Source organism: Crocodylus porosus, unplaced genomic scaffold (assembly GCF_001723895.1).
Source record: "Crocodylus porosus isolate Cpor-Errol unplaced genomic scaffold, CroPor_comp1, whole genome shotgun sequence".
In the NCBI taxonomy this organism is placed as follows: domain Eukaryota; kingdom Metazoa; phylum Chordata; order Crocodylia; family Crocodylidae; genus Crocodylus; species Crocodylus porosus.
In genome coordinates, this window is record NW_017728937.1 from 2,963,378 (window position 1) to 2,984,127 (window position 20,750).

The window sequence follows — 20,750 nt, forward strand, 5'->3', positions numbered from 1 at the left end:
TGGGGCCTCTTGGTACTTATGGCAGAGCCCCCCCACACACAGAGTTGCAGTGGGGATCACCCCTTCCCCGCCCCACCACCTGGCACCCACATGGCAGCTGCCCCATGGCACAGGTGCAACACGGCTTGGCAGGGAGCTGTGCGCGCTGCCTGGGAGCTGGGGCTGCTGAGGCTGAGCAGTGTTAGGCTCCAGCTGACAAGTTGAGCCACCCCAGCTCCCAGACAACACGCAGAGGCCTGCACCCATGCGATGCAACAGCTGTGTGCATGGGCAGGCTCTGCCACAAGTGCCCAGAGGCCTCAACTGCCACTGCTGGAGCTGGTGGTTTGGGGTTTTTTTTGGTGCTCAGATGCTGGGCCTGGCCCGACTGCCATGGGGGCTTCTCTCATGGCTCCCCCAGGATGTGCCTGCCTCTGCTCCAGCAGGGGAAGCTGCGAGGGCTCTGCCCTGCTGCCATTTGCCTAGCAGGCACACAGGCAGCGGGGTGAGGGGAGTGGCAGGCAACGCAGGTGCAGCTTGCTCCAGCCAGCAGCAGGGCATAGCCCCCGTTCCTAGCACTACCATGCCAGCATCAACTCTGGGAGCGGGGACTCTACCCTGCCACTGCTTGCCAGCCAGCAGGGCAAGCAAGCGAGGCAGTGCTGGGAGCGGGGGCTATGCCCTGCTGCTGTTTTCCCCCCTCCCATGCTCCCTTCCCTCCCCTCCCCCAATCCCAACAGACTTACCAGCTGGAGGCAGCTGTGTCAGCTGTCTTTTTAGTCTATGGCTGAACATCCAAAAGCAGCCAAATCTTTTCTGAAACTTTTCCGAATCGATCTGGATGCTTCAAGTCAATTCAGAGCTTTTAATCAGTCTCCCGATTAAAGTCGGATTCAGAGATTTGGTCCCCAAATCAGGCCGAATCTCCTCCAAATTGGAATCAGCTACCAAAGCTTCACACAGCCCTACGCCTAATATTTAACATAAACTTCCCTTGCTGCAACTTGAAACCATTGCTCCTTGTTCTGTCATCTGCCACCACTTAAGAACAGTCTAGCTCCATCCTCCTTGGACCACCCCCCTTCACACAGTTGAAAACTGCTATTAAGTCCTCTCTCAGAGTCCTCTTCTCCAAATAAGCCGTTTCCCCAGTCTTTCCTCAGAAGTCATGTCCCCCAGCCCCCTCACCATTTTTGTTGCCCTCCACTGGACCCTCTCCAATTTGTCCACATCCTTTTTTTACTGGGGGGAGTGGGGGGGGAACTGGACATAGTACTCCAGATGTGGCCTCACCAGTGCTGAATAGAGGGGAATAATCACTACCTTTGACCTACTGGCAGTACAGCTACCAATGCAGCCCAGTAAGCTGTTAGCCTTCCTGGCAACAAGGGCACAGTGCTGGCTCATATTCAGCTTATTGTCCACTGTAAATCCCCAGGTCCTTTTCTGCAGAGCTGCTGCCCAGCCAGTCAGCCCCCAGCCTGCACCGGTGCATGGGATTGTTCTGTTCTAAGTGGCAGACTTTGCACTTGTCCTTACTGAACCTCATGAGATTCCTTTTGGCCCAAATCTCCAACTTGTCAAGGTCACCCTGAATCCTAGCCCTACCTTCCAGTGTATCTACGACACCTTCCACCTTGCTGTCATTCATGAACTTGCTGAGGGTGCAATCCAGACCATCTGTCAGGTTGTTAACAAAGATAATGAACAAAACCAGACCCACGACCAAGCCCTGGGGCATTCCAGTTGATATGGGCTGCCAGCTACACACTGAGCATTGATTACTACCTGTGGAGCTTGACAATCCAGCCAGCTTTCTATCCACATTACAATCCATTCATCCAACCCATCCTTCCTCAGTTTGCTTGCAAGAATGCTTTGGGAGACTGTACCAAAAGCCTTGCTAAACTCAAGGTATATTATGTTCACTGCTTTCCCTGAATCCATAGGGCCAGTCATCTCACCGCAGAAGGCAATCAGGTTGATCAGCCATGACTTGCCCTTGGTGAATCCATGCTGTCTGTTCCTAATCACCTTCTCCTCCAAGTGCTTAAATTATTTTGAACGGATTATTTGAAGAACTGCTCCATGATTTTTCCAGGGACTGAGGTGAGGCTGACTGGTTTGCAGTTCCTTGGATCTTTCTTCTTCCCTTTCTTAAAGATGGGCACTAGGATTTACTCTTTTCCAATTATCCAGGACCTCTCTCAAATCACCAGAAGTTTTCTGAGATGATGGCCAGCAGCTCTGCAATCACATTAGCCAAGTCCCTCACCCACAGATGCATTGCATCCAGCCCCATGGATCTGTACATGTCCAGCTTTTCTAAATAGTTCCTAACCTGTTTTTTCTGACCAATGGGGGCTGCTCACCTCCTCTCCAAACTGCTGCTCGCTGCAGTAGTCTGGGACCTGACCTTTCCTGTGAAGACTGAAGTAAAAAAGACATTGAGCATTTCAGTCTTTTCCTCATCATCTGTCATTAAGGTGTCTCCCCCATTCAATAAGGAACCCACACTTTCCTTGATCCTCCTCTTTCTACTGATGTACTTGTAGAAACCCTTCTTGTTATTCTTCACATCCCTTGCTAGCTGCACCTCCAATTGTGCTCTGGCCTTCCTGACTTCATCCCTGCATGCCCAAGCAATATTCTTATACTTCTCCCAAGTTGCTTATCCAAGCTTCCACTTCTTGTAAGCTTCCTTGTGTTTAAGCTCACCAAAGGGTTCTCTGTCAGGAAATAAGGGGTTAAAATATGCCAGACTTTCAGGACAAACTTGCATTTATTCTTTTTAACTGCACACAAGTTAGTTTAAAGATAGCTGCACAGCTGGTACTCTTCCCCAATCCTCAGTACTACAGATCACTGAGGAAATTGGGGGGGTGGGGAAGAGAAATGACATTCATAGTTCTTTGATATGACCTTTAAGGCCAAAGAATTGTCAAGACAGATTAGTTTTAGGCCCCATATGAAAAAGGAAAATCATGCAACTATGACATGAAAGCAGCTGTGAAGAACAACTGACAAGCAGGCAGAGGAAAAAATCTCAGCAATTCATCACCTGCACGCAAAATGTGTGCATTATCATGTTTGGGTTTTTTTTCTTTTTTTAAGTACAAAAATGTCACAGTTTCTGGAAGGCAAAACTAGAATCAATTTTTTATGGGCTCAGTATCAATGGACCTACTACACACCTCAAAAGAAACATGTTTAGTATAAACAAGCAGCCATTGATTGTGTCAGCCGCTTCTAACAACTATTTCCCATATTATTTTGCAGTGCAAGTCAGAGTAAGGTATCAGTAACCAGTATGACAGCAGTAGCCTACCTAACATTTCACTGGCTGTCTTGGACTCTTTTAGGGATCATTTAAAAAAAAAAAATGGACTTCTGCTTTTTCAAACCATACACCTAGCTCTACTTCAGGGGCTGACTGAGTGTCCTGCCATTTTATCAATGGCTCCAACTGATTCTATTTCCTATGAAAGAATATTACTTTAAGAAATGGTAGTGGTTATACAGCTTTTTATTGGGTTTTTTGTTCCTTTTATAGACTAAAACTATTCCCATTTCTAAATCCTTCACTTACCCTAATTGGAGAAATGTCTGAACTGCCTTGCTCTTGAACACAAAAGGCAGATTTATGGTGCCCTTCCTTACTGTTCCCTACAGAAAAGAACACTTGTGGATATATTGTTCCTGCCAGCTTTCCCACCAAAACTTAATTAAGACTGTGTCACAGCATGGAACATACTGCACGTCTAACTACTGTGCCTCAAAACTCTCTCATGAACTCTGGCCCCACGATTTCCATGTGCCAGGGGTCACGTGTATTACGTGCAGAGCCATAAGTTGAGCTACACAGCCAGAGGCTAAGCATTCTCTTATCCAGCTGCTAGGGAAGGTAGAAAAATTGCTCAGGAAGGCTAATTCTGCTTTTCCTGGCAATCTTCGTTGATTAAAAAACATACAACATTGATCAAGAAAAACAAGATTGACTAGAGACAGCTCAACATCAGTGAAGGCCGCAGATGACAGTCAAAAGACACATAATAAAGTTAAAAAAACCCCCTCAAGACAGACATGAAAACCAGCATAAAGGTCTACTCACTTGCCGATGTCATCTTGATCAGCAAACTTCTCATCGTTGAAGCCAAACTGGTCAATAAAATTGGACGTCATTTGTTGCATCTGATAATCAGAAAAGGCCTGGCAACCCCAGGACCAACGACAGTGATATAATGATTCTAATAATATTCTAAATACTACTTTTGCCCATTTTGCTTCAGAAATAAAATTTGCTAATTTAAACACAAGGGGGTAAGAAAAGTTCACTTATTTTCAAAACTAAAACTTCGACTGGATAGACACCTACCCACATGAGATAGCTTTGAAGCCAGCCTGACAGCAGCAGCTCTAATAAGGAAGTTACAGCTTCAGCTTTCTTGCAGTTTCAAGCAGCACCTTTCCAAATGCATCCCCATAAAATATATTCCCTTGCTAGTATGAAATCACAGCTCAGAGAACACAGGGAAATAGGAAATGTTTAGGAACAGAAAGATATGTGCAGGTGAATAGTTGCAGTCAAGTTGGCTGACTATAACATTTTCAAGAATGGGATTTAACTCAGTGGTTCTCAAACTTTTTCAACTCTAGGCACCCTCAGAAAAATGCTACCTCTGAGCTTCCATTTGTTTCCTGACTACAGAAAAACAGTAGAGCAATTCTTTTATATCAACAAACAGACAGACACATTCAACAGGTCAGAGAATATGGATTCCTGTTTGAAATCTGTGCGTTTATCTTGTAAATTGTGGGTGGCTGTTTCCACACCTAACTATGCTAATGGTACGGTACCCCTTGGGAGCCTTAAATAAAAGTCTCAACCCTGTTTGAGAAGCACTGACCCAACTGATTTTTCTCCATGAACCGAAAGAAAAAAAACACAGTGGGTAACAAAACAGAATTAATACAGATACCTAACTCCTTAACTATGCATCAGTGTTATGAAATATTATTTAAACACAAATCTCATGAGCTATTTTTAAACACAGCCTTAAATATATCAGGTCTGTCAGCACATTCTTGGCTTTAACAAACAGACTTTTTTTTTTTTTTTTTTTTTTTTTACGGGGTTACTTCTGAAAGGACTAAAGCCATGCTACCTTCAGTCAAGACAGTCATATTCTTTACAAATTGCATATGGAAACAAGGAGTGCATTCACTTTTCAACTGAAATGAAACCAAACCACAATAGGGAAGATGGCCATTTTCTGGACTTTGCAGTTAGTTTCCAATTGTTTTAACTAAAGCAATATAGAAGGCAAGGCAGAAGTGTGCCTAGAAAAGAGCAGTAGGTAGCTAAGAAGGCGGCATGGGAATGGATGACTGAGGAAAAAGGATGACAGCAGAGGGAAAACGTAGAGCTTGAGGCATTTAGGAGTTTGGAGGAAAACAAAAGGATAGTGATAAGAAAACTGAAAGCCAGGCAGCTTCTCCACACTCTTAGGATTGGGAGTAGGTAAGGACAGCCCTCATTCAAACAGCCAGTGGAGAGACCTATATTTGCGCAGGTATATTTCTGGTTGAACATTTCAGATTTCAAGATTTAAAAGATGCCTATCAACCTCTCAAATATTTTAGGATAGTGGTATACTTGCCACAACAATATTATTTACTGTTTTAGTAATAAAAGGTGTTTTTTCTGTTCTTTGCTACTGGTAATTACTGTAACAGCATTGTTTTGGTCTCAGAAGACACCTGGCCTAGATCAGAACAGCTTGCAAGTGAATGAGCAGCCATTCAAAAAGATGCGCCTTCACCTCAAAAAAAAAAAAAAAAAAAACCCAGGCAAACAGTGAAAGAAAATGAATACTAAAAAACATGACTGGATTTGAAAACCAGAGTTGTGCATTTTCTGGAAAATTTTGAATTGGAAAGTTTTCCAATGCCCTAAATACAGAGTGATCTGATTTAGCATGTTTGACTTATATTTAGTAAACAAAAACTTACAAGTACCCACACGTTAATTTTATGTCCCAAAAGCTACAAGTACTTGAACTGAAATATTTGATTAGGAAAAAAATTAAATACAGCACAGAATGTGGTTTAAATGTTATATACACACAAATTCAAAGCTTTATGTGGAAATAAATTATTTTTATTGAAATACTTGTAAAAATGTAAAGACAATACAATGTACTTCCCCCTTCCATTGTTTGTTTAAATCTGAGGGAAAAACAAAGGCACTGAAAACTGTTGACACACTAATTTTAGCACACCCAAAGAACTGTGCATGATATGCCCTGGTTGTCCACTCATCTACTTCAACAGAGTTTAACTCTCTCACACTGAGGTCACTGCGGCACCTCCAGTTTTGCTGTTACCATCTGTGGAATCGCTCGCACTATACTTGTTAGTTCCATTTCAGAATCAGATTGAAGCAAATCTGATTCAGAACTATTTAAACCTTGTTCTCTTTGGCTAAAAGATGGTTTTGCCAATGAGTCTATGGGCAAAGGCGACTTATCACGCTGCATCTTCTTCACCAAGTGTGCTTCTGGCTGATTCTCCAGAAGCAAGAGATTTTGAGAAATAGAAACAAGCTTAGTGGTGTGTTCATTTGTTAGTCTATTCTTCTTTTCTGTCTTGACTGAGCTGAAAGCCTTCCAAATTCCATTCACAAGAAGCTGCTGTTGGTGAAACGCTTAGGATCCTTAAAGCAATCCTGGACAGCCGTTGGGTGTTACAGTAGCCCTTCCACCATGTAAGAGGAGATGTTCTCTGCTGCCTGCCAAATGATGTCTTCGCTCCAAAAGTTCTCTCTTTTGCACGGTATTTGGCAATACCCGTCATTACCGCTATTTCATCCATGTTGGGGACATTCTTAGCTACTTCCACAACTGTATCGAGAGCAGTAGATAATTCATCTTCTGATAAATGTTGTCCTCTGTATTGAGGATCCAAAAGGTTTGCTGCCAGATGAACTGGATGACAGCAAAACTCAGATCTCTTAGTAAACATCTGTTTTACTACTACTTTTTTTTTGGACAGAGGTGAAAAAGGCAAAAGCTCAATTAGATTTTCATTCACTTGTCTGAATATCTTTGGAATATTTGAAAGGCTTGGTGCATCTCCTTCAAGTTTCTTGACTGCTACTAACAGTTTCAGTTGCTAACAGAATGCTCCTTGAACTTGAACCAGAACACATCATTGTTGAGAATCTGCTTCTGAATGTTCGTGGGAATGATCTGAGATCCATGTCATCTATTGAAGCACACTGCAAATAGTTCTTTGTATGCAGCAAGCTACATAAACACTTTGTAGCTGAGCCCCATCTAGTTTCTTCTGGCTATAAAAGTGCACTTTCCTTCCCCTGCTTCTCTTTCTGTAATTCCTTTGAAGCCTGATTAGCAACATAATTGCTGAATACCTTCACAATTGCTTTGCAGTTTGCCAATATTGTTTTCATTGTATTCACACTTATGTCCTATGCCAGAAGATTCAACCCATGAGCAAGACAGCCAAATACTATTAAATGAGGATACACTGCCTTTAAAATTTGCCATGCAGCTTTCATGTTACTCGCATTATCAGTTACAAAGGCTTGTACCCTGGACAGACCTGCACTTTCAATCTCTTCACTTGGTAATTTGGCTATGTATTCACCTGTATGACAAGAAGATTTAATAGCAATTGGTTTTAGGAATATTGGTTCAGGTATTGCTAACAATGTTCAATAAAGGATTTCCTTGTGTATCAGTCCATCCATCTGATATCAGAGTCAGTGATTCTGCTTGACCAATCCTTTGAATAACCACTGTTTGAACTCTGTCATACTCTGTCTAAGAGAGAATGTGATGAGCAATGATGTGACAGTAACTCATATGATGGGCAAATTAGTTTGTAATGTTCCTTCCAGTATTGATTTTCAGTTATGGAAAGACGTGTACCGTTTGCAAATACTACTTGAGCTACTGGTCTCATCTGGTTCTTCTTGATCTTCTTTGGACATTTTGTTCACAAAGCTTGATAAAAAGCTTCACTGTCTTGAACAACTACTCGCTGTGGATCACATATCTGGTGACAGTGATCTTGAAAGCAAGGATCCTGCTTCTTCCCCCAGACCTGGCAGCTCAACATATTCATTTTCCATATTTTGCAAATCTGCTATTTAACTTGAGCTACCAAGTTCCCACAACAAAAGGGGGGAAAGATTTTTATTTTAGCCAATTCTAGTCTGGCCTCATCCATGGAAAGGAGAAGCGGCAGTGAGCTTGCTTTTCCCCTTCCTGCCAGAAAACATGCTGCTGCTCAACTTGCTGCCTAGTTGTGCTAGGACTGCAGAGCCAAAGGGAAGTATAGCCTGGCCTCCGCTATCAGCCAGAGGACTAAGCTCACTTTCCTGGGTTGAAATAATTAACTATTTGTCTATTACAGATTTCATAGATATTAAGGCTGGAAGGGACCTCGCAAAATTATCAGGTCCAGCCCCCTCCCACCCAAGGGGCAGGAAGTCTGCTAGGGTCAAATAATACCAGCAAGATAAACATCCAACCATGCCTTAAAAAAGCATCCAGAGTAGGTGCCTGCACCACTTCTGGGGGAGAGTCTGTCCCAGACTTTCAGAACTCAGACAGTAAAGACGTTTTTCCTTATGCCCAGTCTAAAATGGTCTTCCCAGAGTTTGTGACAGTTCAGTTAAACCTTGTTTGCCCTTGGGATGCCCTGGTGAACAGTTCTCCCAGTTACTGGTGCACACCCTTAATATATTTATAGGCTGCTACCAAGTCTCCCCGGGCCTTCACTCTTCCAGGCTGAAGAGTCCCACGTCCCTCAGCCTTTCCTCATAAGACTTGTTCTCTTGTCCTCTGATTAGGTTATTTTTTTAAAAATTATTGTTAAGCCTAAGCCACTTTGGGTGCTTAGTGCAAGCAGAAAAGCAGGATACAAATATTTTAAATAAATCAATAACAGTCTAGAGTTGCATTAATGACTTTTAAAATGATAATGTTTTAACATGGGGGTCGGACTTGATGATCTGCTCCGGTCCCTTCCAAACCTACCAACTATGAAAACAATATAGATGCTAGTCTATACTGTGCGTTGTTTAACATATTAATTTATTTACTTACATATGATTCCTGAAGTAGACTTTTCTATGATGATGTTGTTCCAATACTTCATTGCATTAGCTTTCTGTATATGGCTTGGACTCTTTCAGGAGAGTTTCTATATGTTATTAAATGTTTCTTCCTTCCTCTTGCATTGTTAGCATACTCCTGCCCGCAATATTTACATCTACCAACTTTTTTTCTTCATTCCTTCAGAGGCTTGAACTTCATTAACATGATGTTTCACACTAGTTTTTTTTTCTGATTAGGCATTATTATGACTACTTGAAACCAAAAGCAGTAAAAAAAACCAACAGAACTTATGCAAACACTTCCAACTTCCCCAACTCAAGAAAAGAAATGAGACGCTGTGCGTTTGCTGAACTGAAAGTGAAACAAAAATTAAATCAGTTTTAGTTTTGATTTTGCTTTCAACTTGCAGTCCGAGATGAAATAAGAATTTTAGCTTTGGTTTTGATTTGACCTGCACAGCCAATTAGGTGAATTCATAACTTGATTTTTGGTTTGGATTATTATGCAAATGTATTTACCCTCCTGTTTACAAATCAATAAAACATACATGTACTCTCTCACACTTCCTATGGATAATCACCTGAAAAACATTAATTACAACTTTGAAATTGCCACACTTGCCTAAATATCATATTGGCATCCATTCATTGTTATTAATGAGTTTTATGAAACAATGAATTTTTAGAAAGGGAAAATTTCCCAAGGAAAAATAAAGCACTGGAAAATTTTCCATCCCACATCTCTGTTGAAAACTGAAGGGATTTTAAAAAATAAATATTCTTCTCTATGCCCTTTAAACCACAGCAGCAGGGAAAAAGAAAACTAGAAAAGGGTTCCCAGAGGGCACCAACCAGAAATCTGATCCATGTTTTGCAAGCTGGAGGATGAGGAGGGAGAAGACAAGACTTCAATATATTTTTGTTTGGTGCTATTGAATTACAGGAATTTTCAGAAGATTTACAGTACGAGACACATCACTGTGGTAGTGCCAACCCTACTGAGGGGAATTCAGGACAAATTTTAAAGAGCTCAAAGAAGAAAATACATCAATTTGTTGGGTTTTTTTGTTAAAAGAAACAAAAAAACCCTCAAAGACAACAAAGCTAGACTGATAAGGCTGATCCATCTTGTGGCATATAAAGAGTTATACATTAAGTTAGACATCAGGTGGCAAAGGTTATGAACTTTATGTGAAAAGTTACCACATTTTTCCTGAACAAATAAATTCTAGTTACAGAACTGTCAGTAGGAAACAGAAAATTTTAAGAATCACTTCACTTCTCATCCAGCATCCTTAATAAATGTTTCCAAAGGGATCTCTTTAGCCTAGATCAGCTACTGGCAGCCTTACTGTGATGGTGGCCCAGAATGACCTGGCTCAAGTCCAAGTGGCTGCTGCTGGTTCTCCTTGATACCAGTCACACCATGGGTGAAGCTTCTTGTTGTCTGGCTGTGGTGTGGTGCAGGTAAAGGCCCCTGCCACCAAAGCTCCTGCCACTGAAGGCCCCAACGACCATGGGACTAATACAATGATTCCATTGGCTGATGTTGGTCACCCCCTGGCCTGAATCACCGAGATCAAACCTACTCTGTATCAAGGGCTAATTCAGGTGTTCACAAACGAATTTTTAAAAGGTTTTCAATTCTTAAAAAGCCACGGTTTTTCAGGCACAATTAAAGTAATTTTTGCTTACTCCTAAGCTGTGGGTATGCAGACAATTTTCTAGAATCTTGTAACACTGCTAATATCAGTGTAGCTCCTCTGGTGACGGTAACTGTAGCAGCTTTAACACAGCCACGTCATCTAGCTTTGTTCACAGAAGGTCTAGATGACAGTGGTAAAAATATCATCATTGGCTAGTCTCCGCTACCACTCCCACCCCAGCTAGCTAGGCAGAATGTGTGTGTGTGTGTTGGGAGGGGGAGTGGGGGGGGGTGAAGGGTAGAGGAAGGGACAGAGAAGAATGGGTAAGATAGAGACACTAATGTCTAGCTATTTATCTTGGGAAAAGTAGTCTACCTGTCCTTGAAATGATTTAAGCCTACTACCTCTCTCACTACCATACTGAACTTCCTAGCATGAACCAACTTCAAGACAGACTTTGCCATTCTAGTTTTAAAAGAGACTAAGTATCTTTTGCAAACATACACTTTGACTGAAAAGATCAGTCTTCAGCAATCCATTGCAGTTGAAGATGACTGTATTCCAGGACAGTGGGTCCAAAAGTGGTTGATGAGGCCTATCTGGGATGGACAGTCTCTACTGCAGTTGGACATGTTTTTGTGTGGAAACACTAGGACTGAAAAGATCAGTACCACAGCACTAGGTCCTCTGTCTCTCTGCAAGATGGACCATCTAACCACTTGATGCTGCTTTAAAAGTGGCAGAGCATATACTGGACATACAATCAGGAGGTGGTGCTTGAAACAATTTTTGAATATTTTCTAAATATTCAGCTTGCTTACTAAAGCTGCTACATTAGGGAAGGAACTCAAAGCCATCCAACAAAACGATAACTCTGATATATGCCAAATCACTGAAATAACTTTAGACATGAATATACCAATACGAGTTTCTAACATTACAATACCCTCCAATTAACCCAATTTTACAAACCACAAGAACCAAAGACCACGAGACCATGCAGTTATGCTTGGTTTCCCAATAAACAGGCAGTTAAAAATAAGCTGTTTGATCAAAAATCCAATTCTGTATATGTTGCAAAATGTTTTTATCAGTTGTTTTTCAGCATACAGCGACAACTCATATGTTCTTCCAATTTCCACTACAAGGTTAAAAGGTAATATATGCTACCAGTGGGGCAGTGCTAATCCAGAGCACCCTGCAGTCATCGAAAGTGACAGAAATATCAAAAGCACAGGGTACTGTTAGCTGATAATTTTAAAGAAATGCTACCCAGTGGTGTGGCATAATTGTATTAAATATTCTATTGCTGTCAAATTAGCAAACTATAAGTTTCTACAGAGCTTTACACTTCAGACTGCCTCGTTCTTCCAAATGTTCCAGTCTGACAGGTCACTAAGTTTTCTAAACACTCCTAAAAAGCTTTCGTTCTTGCTTTTGTATAGCTGGTAGCTAGAATACATGCATTCTGTTCATAGTGTATGATACATGGAAATTCTAAAGTTAATTTGAAAGAGATGCTGGCCATATAAAGCAGCTTAATTTAAAGGATTTTTTTGTGCATATTTAAATATCAATGGTTTGAAACTTAAGAAAAGTTCTGTACTAAGCTACTGGATTCCCCATGCCAAAATAAATGGGCTCAGCATTCTCTCCCCACATTTGAGCAACTGCATTCTGGTGTTCTCCTAAAGCTAGAATGTACCAAGATGAATTAGCCAATTCTCTTACTTTATTCTTCAAACAATCAGCTACAGCATCTTACTTCATAAGTTTAAAAAACTTTTGAATTTGTAGCAACTGAAATAGAATGCATATTCTTTTGATAAAGTATGTATTTTAACCCAAAAATGTGATTTAAATAACATCTCACTCATCTATCTTCAGGAACTGAAACCAACCTATGGAATATATTAAACAATCCCATTTTGCTAAGAACCAATACCCATTCTTAGAATTACTTGCATGAATAAAAGTCAGTTTCACACTATGGTAGAGTGACCAAAGACCATAGTCTAAGACAAGGGTGTCAAATGTAGGGCTGCTCTATCTAGCCTGCCAGACTACATTTAGGTCAACACAAGCTGGGGAAGGGAAGAAGGAACACAGCCTCCTTTGGGCCCAGGCAGATATGGCAATTGCCAAGCAGGAGAGTGAGCAAGGCCCAATACAGATCTGTCACCCTCCAGCCACTTTGCCAGTTGTCACTGCTGTGCCCCTACCTCCTTAGCAATCAGCCCTACTTCCAGTCCCATGCTGGAGCTGCACATGCCCCATGCCAGAACCAGAGCATGCTCCAGACTGAACCCAGCCCGCAAAGAGCCCTGCGGTCTGCATCTGGCTTAGGGCACAAAGCCAGTTTGACACCCCTGCTTTCACAAAAGGAACAACCTATGCATAAAAAGAATGTTAACAAACAAAACTCACTTGCTGCAAAGAAGAATCTTGTGAGAAACCAGTTTCTTTAAAGTCAATTTCGTCATCGCTGGATGAATGAATGTGGCAGGTAGTAACCTAGACAAAGAATTTAGGCATTTAATACAGAAAACAGGTTTCATGCAAATCTGAATACAAGTTAACTGTCATTAAATCCCATTGCAAAAAGAGATCTAGTGGAAGATTTTCAATCCAGGAAATAAATTTTCAACTGTCATACTACAAAAGCATCATGCACACACTATTTGTGTAGGGTGTTGTCCATTTTTTATAGTGCTAGATACCATTAGCAAATTTTTCTGTACATCACATGAGAACTAAACCAACTTTAAACATCTAGCTGCTAAACAAACTCAAACTGACAATGACAGAGCAAGGTCCGGTTCTTCAAAAGAATTAAGTGTCTAAAACTCATAATTAAAAGCAGTAGACGCTGAGGCTAGATGGCCAAGATGGCTTAAGTTAAGAAATATTTCCATAAAAATAAACACTGCATAGAATAGTATTTCTCAACCCATGGATTGCAATCCAACCGTGGGTCACAGAAGTACATGAAAGGGTCACGAACAAGCCTTAAAAACAGATTCTCCTTTGAAAGAAGAAAAACATAGGAAATGGTGGCTTTTCCCTTGCAAGCTGGCCAAATTCCAGCCTGCTTGGGACTCCCCATGCCCCACGCACTGGAGGCAGTGGCTTGGGAGTGAGGGACACTGGGTCAGGACTGCCCATCAACACTTACAAATGGGTCCCGGTATCCTGGTACAAAAAAAGGTTGAGAACCAATGGCACGTGTAATTCTTTCACTTATTACTTCGAAACAACTGATCCTCTTTCTAAAAGTAAACTGTCTATATGAAGGGCAAAAAACCATCTCAAAAATTAGATCTCTATATTCCAGAAGTATTTAAATAAGTTTTCCATACATTTTTTTTTTTTAATTCAGGGCTCCATAAAAGAAATTAATATTACCAATCTTGGGTAAAACAAACATGACCTTGGAATGACTCAGCAGTAAAAATCACATCCCATCCTCCCCTGCTACCCAAAAACATCATGTTCAAGTCCAAACCATGGTATAGGTTCTGCACATACTTAGCATATATTTTTTTAATTTGAAAAATAAGATGCAAACCTCTAAAACTGAGCATCAGAACAAAGAACTTCCCTAAAAGGTCACTAGGATTTGTCCGACAGCTTAATTGCTCAGAATTACCAAACATTTAAATCATTTTTTGTTCAAGTCTATTAAATTTTAAGTAGGTAGCCTTGTGAAAAGCAAGCAATAATAAAAATCAAGTCAAACCAAAGTAAAATACTTGGAATTCTGATTTACAGATTAAATTGGCCTGAAGCTAAATTTAAGCATACCTGTGAAAATGACTCAGTTCACAATTCCTGTGTAGTTTTCTACTTAACAGAGATAAAGGGGTTGTGTAGATACTAGACTAAAAGGAGCATCAGAACTCTCAAAAGTTTTTATAAAAAAGGAAAAATGTTTAGTATGTTTTGCCATCACTCTTTGGGTTTTTTTTCCCCCCCAAGTCTGACTGTTAGAACAGCTTATTTCTAGGATGTGAAAAGTCTACATGAAAGGATGATGTACAAGCTAAGCTTCAAATACATACTATTTCCCTCTGTGGAAAACGTGGATATTAATAATAGAGTACCTCCTATAAACATCTGCTAATCAATTGCAACCATAAGACATCAGAAATGAATTACAGAAGCTCCAAAAACACTGAATTCTTCAATGCAGCTAAACACCTAGTCTGTCCAAACAATACACACACACACGTCCACGCGCACGCATATGTGCGCACCCTGAGCTTGGCTTCCTTTTGGTTAGCCAGGGAAGATTTTTAACTTGAGAACTGGTTACAGCCCCACAATAATACAGTAGAAGTTTTTTTGATGAAAGGACCCATTTCTTTCTTTCAGTCAGTTGGCATTCTGCATTACCATAATTGTATTTACGGACAGGATACTGTGTAAATAATACAACTGCTTGAAAAAGTACTAACAAAACAACGAACACTTTAAAAGAAAAGAGTCTATAACACACAAAACAAAAAATGCAGCAAAAATAACTTTGGAAAAACAATAGCAATGGCTGTTGTCTTAAGGAATACTGCTATAGGAATTGGGACATTTCATAAGTTGATCTAGCACGTGAGAGGTCCATGAAGCACATTAGTCTCCTAAGCACTGGACCCTTGCAAGTATCCACCACTGCCTCCCATCAGAGAAGCACCTCTCACACAGATTTAGCAGGGGGTGGCAATGTACTAAAAAGAACAGGCATGCAATTTCTTCCTCTTGACAGTTGACTCCAGAATCCATACTTGATGAGCAGACATCTGTCTGTAGATCATTAGCACAAAACAAATAATTGCATCTTGAAAGTTATTCCCCTATGCACTACAGTTCATCTTCTGCTCATTTTTTAAAAGGAAGTCTCTATAAAAAAGGGGTGGGGAGCTCAGCTTGATCAAACACACAAGGAGATCCCACTCTCAAAGGCTGTAGGGTTTTTCTCTTTTAATTTAGTTATGCTTTTTCTACAATATTTCCTGGATTATTAGACCATGGTTAAAAAACTAAAACAAATTAAAAAAATAAATCACTAAACAGGCACATGTACATGAGGCTGAAATGGCAAATCAAGCTGGCTGGTCAGCACAGGTGAACATCACTGAGCCTGTGGAAGTCTAGTCCCTACACACATGGTCTTACAATAAGACTCCTTCCTATGCGTTCTCACATCCAAGCTTATGATAGAGGGAGAGATGTAGGGTGTGCGTGTGTGCATGTGTGTGCGCATGGGTTGGTGTTTAAACTAAGTACTGCATTCTTAAAGTCTTGCATGCCTGGGCATTTTGTCCCAAAAACAGCTACTGTATTTGAGGCACCCTAGATGACTGGAAAATAGCCAGTATTCTTCAGAAGTTAAAACAACATATATACACGATAAAGGTTAGGCTTTAAATAAAAGATGGGGACATTTAAAAAAAAAAGGTTCTTCACGATTCAAGAAAAACATAAATATGTATAAAATCTCTATTAGAATTGACTGAAATTTAGTAACTAGTGGCCCTAACTTTAAAAAAAATCTTCTGTGTCTGTCAGAAGTCTAATTTTAAAATGCTTCAACTGCATTTGCAGGACAGTTTTAAAGTCATCATTAAGCTATCCTAGCTAAAGCAATACCATGGCATAGCCAACAAATTAATTCAGATTGTCATATAGTATGACACCCATTTTCACAAGAACTTTAATGACTTTGATGAAGTACTGCAGAGCTATTCAGTTTTTTTGATAGCAAATAGCTCTTGCAGATAGAGCTAGGCTACTCTAGCAGCAGAAAACTAGGGAGCAGCGGCTGAATGGAAGAATCTAAACCTGCTCCATCACCACCACACTCTTTCCAGCAGGTGCAGGTCATAAACCAAACTCAAACTCACAAATTGCTATGCTTTTATTAACGGTTATTTCTCAGTTCCCCACTCTACGTACAGTGTAGACACCATTGCTGTCAATGTGAGCTAATCCTTTGGAATGTGATTCCCTCTGGAAGAAAGCATCTCACTTGTTGGAGCAAATTTCTTACCTTCTGTAAGGAACTAAAGAGCAAATTAGCTATTCTTGGGATAATTGTATAACCATTTTGTATATTTCTCCTACTGTCTTATATAGGCATGGCATAAGCATTACACAAGTAAATGTATCACAACTTAAAACATATTATCTTTATTTTACTTCTTTATTTCTCACTCTGTCATTAAGGGAAACATCGTTGCGTGGGTGTTCTTTTTGAGTGTGTTCGTCTTCCATAAACTTAGAGAAGGGTTAGTTAAGGCCAATGATTTGAAAGGATCTAAAGAACACTTTGTACTGAGAGCCACTGAAGGACTGGTTTGTTTCTGAAGACATTTTTCAATTAAGAACACAAATAGTCTTTTGGCTGTGCATGATTATTACAGAGTTAACTGCTGAAACTTCCTTAACCTGACAATGGGTTTTTGAACCCAAAAGCTTGGTTAATAATTGTTTTCCAACTATTTAAGTTGGTCTAATAAAAGATATCAGATTCACTCAAAGAACCTGATCTTACAGAGTTTATAACATTTTTCCACCAAATCACAAACATTAACTTCTGTTTAGGGCAGGATTCTGGAGTTAACAATTACTTAAGTTTCATCTGTAGTTTCACTTACAGCCAATGTGGTGTCCATTCAGAAGTGCAGAAGTGTTTCATGCCAGAAACAGAAACATTATGCCAATAAAATGATTCTTTGCACAGTTCAAGAAGCATGAAGTATGGGTATTTAAATTAGCAAACGCTGTTTAATACAAGTCCACAGAGCAATGCATTTGAAAGAAAGCCACTACCATAAAGTCAGAGGAACATACCCCTTGCAGCTATTGAATGTTAATAACCATTTCTCTCTGACAGCAACGGTGTTACATTGATTGTTATTATGTGACAGTCTGACAAAGAGTGATGCCAACAGTGTGCTTAATGGCATCTGTTACTCATTTCTGCTCTGCAGTGTCATGCGGATTATTTCATTAAGCAGAGGAACTATATCCTCACTTAGATTCTGGAAAAGCTGAAGAACTTTGCGCTCAGCTCAGGCACTTCAATGACCAACAGCAAACTTTCCAAAGTGCTATTTTAATGAGAGATTTCATGTTAGACCAGCTAACGAAGATGGAAAGACAACACCCCATTTGTGAGACAGCAGGTATCAGGTACTTGGTCTCAACAGGATCTAGTATAAAGGAGTGTTAAATGTCCTGTGTTCCATACTGAAACCTGAATTGAACAAGAGAGGCTCAGTATTCAAGCATTATCCTAACTGGCGGGGATCCAGTTTAAGATAGGTTTCTTTGAGAGAGATTTACCTTAGCTAGCTAGCAGGCTGACCTGTAGAAGGTTTTTTAAGAAAACTTTAGACGGGAGGCCTTGCATGACACCAATTATTTCCCCAAGCAGAATTCTTAGTTGAGGTAAATTGCTCTGCCTCCACATCAACTAAAAAGCTTCTCAGAAGATCTAGGTTTACTGTTCCACATACATGTCAACTACGCAACTTTTTCAAGGTCAGGAGGCTAAGAAAGTCTGAATCGCAGCGGGACACTTATGGGACATTTTCAAAAGAAGATTTTACAAACCCAACAAATGCTCCTCATCCAGGAAGACTGATTCTTCAGCATTAATCCAAAGCAGCTGTGATCTTAGTTAGCATTACAGATGTCAGATTCACAAAAAGCCCAGAATCTACAGGTTTGGGTAAATTTGTTAAATTACTGTACACTTTCTGTATTTCTGCTGTGAATTAGTGCTGTGTGTTTTGAAAAAAAACAAAAAACAAAAAACTAGTCAATTACAAAAGGCTCATAATGGACCACCTCAAGAGAAACAAAATGTGATTCCCTTTCAGATGTCTTAATCTGAAAATGTACTTCAGCATTAAGGATAAGCCATTAGACTAGATGTTTTAAGTATTTAGTCTTTTCACTCAGCTGGAGAATTGGGTGCTAGTGAACAAGAATTATATGTTGACAGGTATCTAATGTAGATACAAATGGGGCACTTGGCTAGTCCCCGCCATGCAGAAAAAAAAAGAGCAGACATCTCAGAACCTGAGTGGACTGTATTGTTATGAAGTGCAATTCTGGCTCATTAAAACTAGTCATCTTTCACTTTTTCAGCCCTGCAGGAAACAAGTTTATAGATTGAATACTGCCTAATTTTTTTTTTTTTTTTTTTTTACACAGATCTCTTGGTTTGCAGGACTTGCAAAGAGTATTCCCGTTTGTTTTAAATGCAAGAGAATATAATTTACCACTAAGCAAAGAACAGACTGCATATTACACGGTGTACTTCGAGTTGTATTCCTTTGTTCTTATATTTGCAGAAACAGCATATCATACAGCAACTTCAGAGTTTTAAAAAATTAAAAACAGCAGATTTAACAATCTTTATTCATCTTTTGGTCCAAATTAGTACTTTATCAGTACCATTCAGTAACCCACAGACAAAAGCAGCATATTCTTGGGAACTGGAACAGGACTAAAAGCCACAAAGAAAGAAAAAAAAAAAAAAGTAGGAAGCAGCAGCCTCATCTTAAAAAAAGAAAATCTTCCATAACAAAGACAACCATTAAAATTCGCAACAGAAATAAAAAATTAGTTTGTCCAATTTGGAAATCAAGGAATGCATTTCCTTTCACACTGAATACTTTATCTTTAAATACATTGAACAGAAAAGGTTGTCTCTATTTAAGTCTAATTCTGCACTTCAAAATTAGATGAGCATTTAATCCTTTAAAAAGTCAACGTAATCTCCAAATCAGTCAGTGCAGAACAGAATAGTCATCACAGGACTATAAACACAGGCATATGAAATCATATTACTTAAGTGAGGTAGATACTACGTGCATCACATTCCATGATGCAGGAAGCAGTTCATATGTAGGTCTGTTTACATCCTACATGGATCAAGTCTAACCCCAGCTTCAGCAATTTTAGTCTCAATTCTTCAGGCAGTTTTGAACTTGCAAGGTCCTCAAAGTGACACCTTCCTGTAGCGTAGTATTTTTTTTTAAAGAGGTGCAGTACAAAGTATGCCCAACTCCAAATATCCTTGCAAAATTACAGTAACTGCCAATAAAAGTAGCCATATTTGCAAAGGAAATCAGGGTGGTGTCGATTCCACAATTGAGCTACCTGAGATGCTGGCTGACATTGTCTTAGAAGAACAATGGCTGGTAAGGCTGTGGTGTAATTCTGTCCCTGACACACTGGAAAGGAAAAGAGGTGCCCTTACAAAAGAAGTAACTTTTCAAACTTCATCTTATAAAACCTACTAGATCCACTGTGTTCCTTTTGTTAGTTTCTCCTAAGGAGCTTGTGCAGAATGTCTCCCATCGTTCTCTGACCTCCTCTGGTAGCTCTAGAAGTATGAAATGCAAGGGAAAAAAAAAAAAGATTTAGTCCCATGTCAGTGAAATGACATTCAAGAAATACGATTGTTTTCTTCTTAAACCCCAACAATGAACTGCTGAAAGCACTGCAGGAAATATATACTCTCACATGGCAGATAAAACAGCGTGTGGTTTTCAGACAGACACTGCCAGTCTATTAGCTGATGCTCTCAATGGGTGCTGACAGACTGGGGGCAGGGAAAGGGATGGGGACAGATAAAAAACCAAAACAAAAAACACACACCTCACTTTACCGGAAGCAGCAGTGCATTACTTCAGCCTGGCGCTGCAGCATCTGTGTAGATCAGGCACTTCATTGGGGCCTTTTGGTACTTTTATCTAATAGCTGATTCAAAAAAACCCCATTAAAGCACACAATCTACACAGATGTTGGGAAAGCTGGGTGCAACTAACATGCTGCCTCTTCTGGGCATGTGCTGGGCTTGGCATGGGAGCACACCCAGTTTAAATTAAAGCACCATCCCATCTTGCCCCGCCCCCTCGCAAGAAGCCAGTGGCTCCCTGGTGCAGTGGGCTTGTTATATTAAGTGACCA

General features: G+C 40.2%; 1 protein-coding gene across 9 annotated transcripts in view; it reads right to left on the bottom strand.

The window, feature by feature from the left end:
* The window catches only part of PPP6R3 (protein phosphatase 6 regulatory subunit 3), a 104,660-nt gene that overhangs the window by 23,103 nt on the left and 60,807 nt on the right, over positions 1 to 20,750 (bottom strand). For 6 of the 9 annotated variants that reach the window (XM_019547270.1, XM_019547261.1, XM_019547260.1 and 3 more), the window contains 3 exons: positions 20,079 to 20,164; positions 13,198 to 13,284; positions 4,091 to 4,188 (listed from right to left, as the gene is read on the bottom strand). In XM_019547270.1, coding sequence (XP_019402815.1) covers positions 4,091 to 4,188; positions 13,198 to 13,284; positions 20,079 to 20,164 — 271 coding nt within the window. The remainder of the gene's footprint in view (positions 1 to 4,090; positions 4,189 to 13,197; positions 13,285 to 20,078; positions 20,165 to 20,750) is intronic. The other 3 variants (XM_019547263.1, XM_019547262.1, XM_019547268.1) reach the window with 2 other exon arrangements.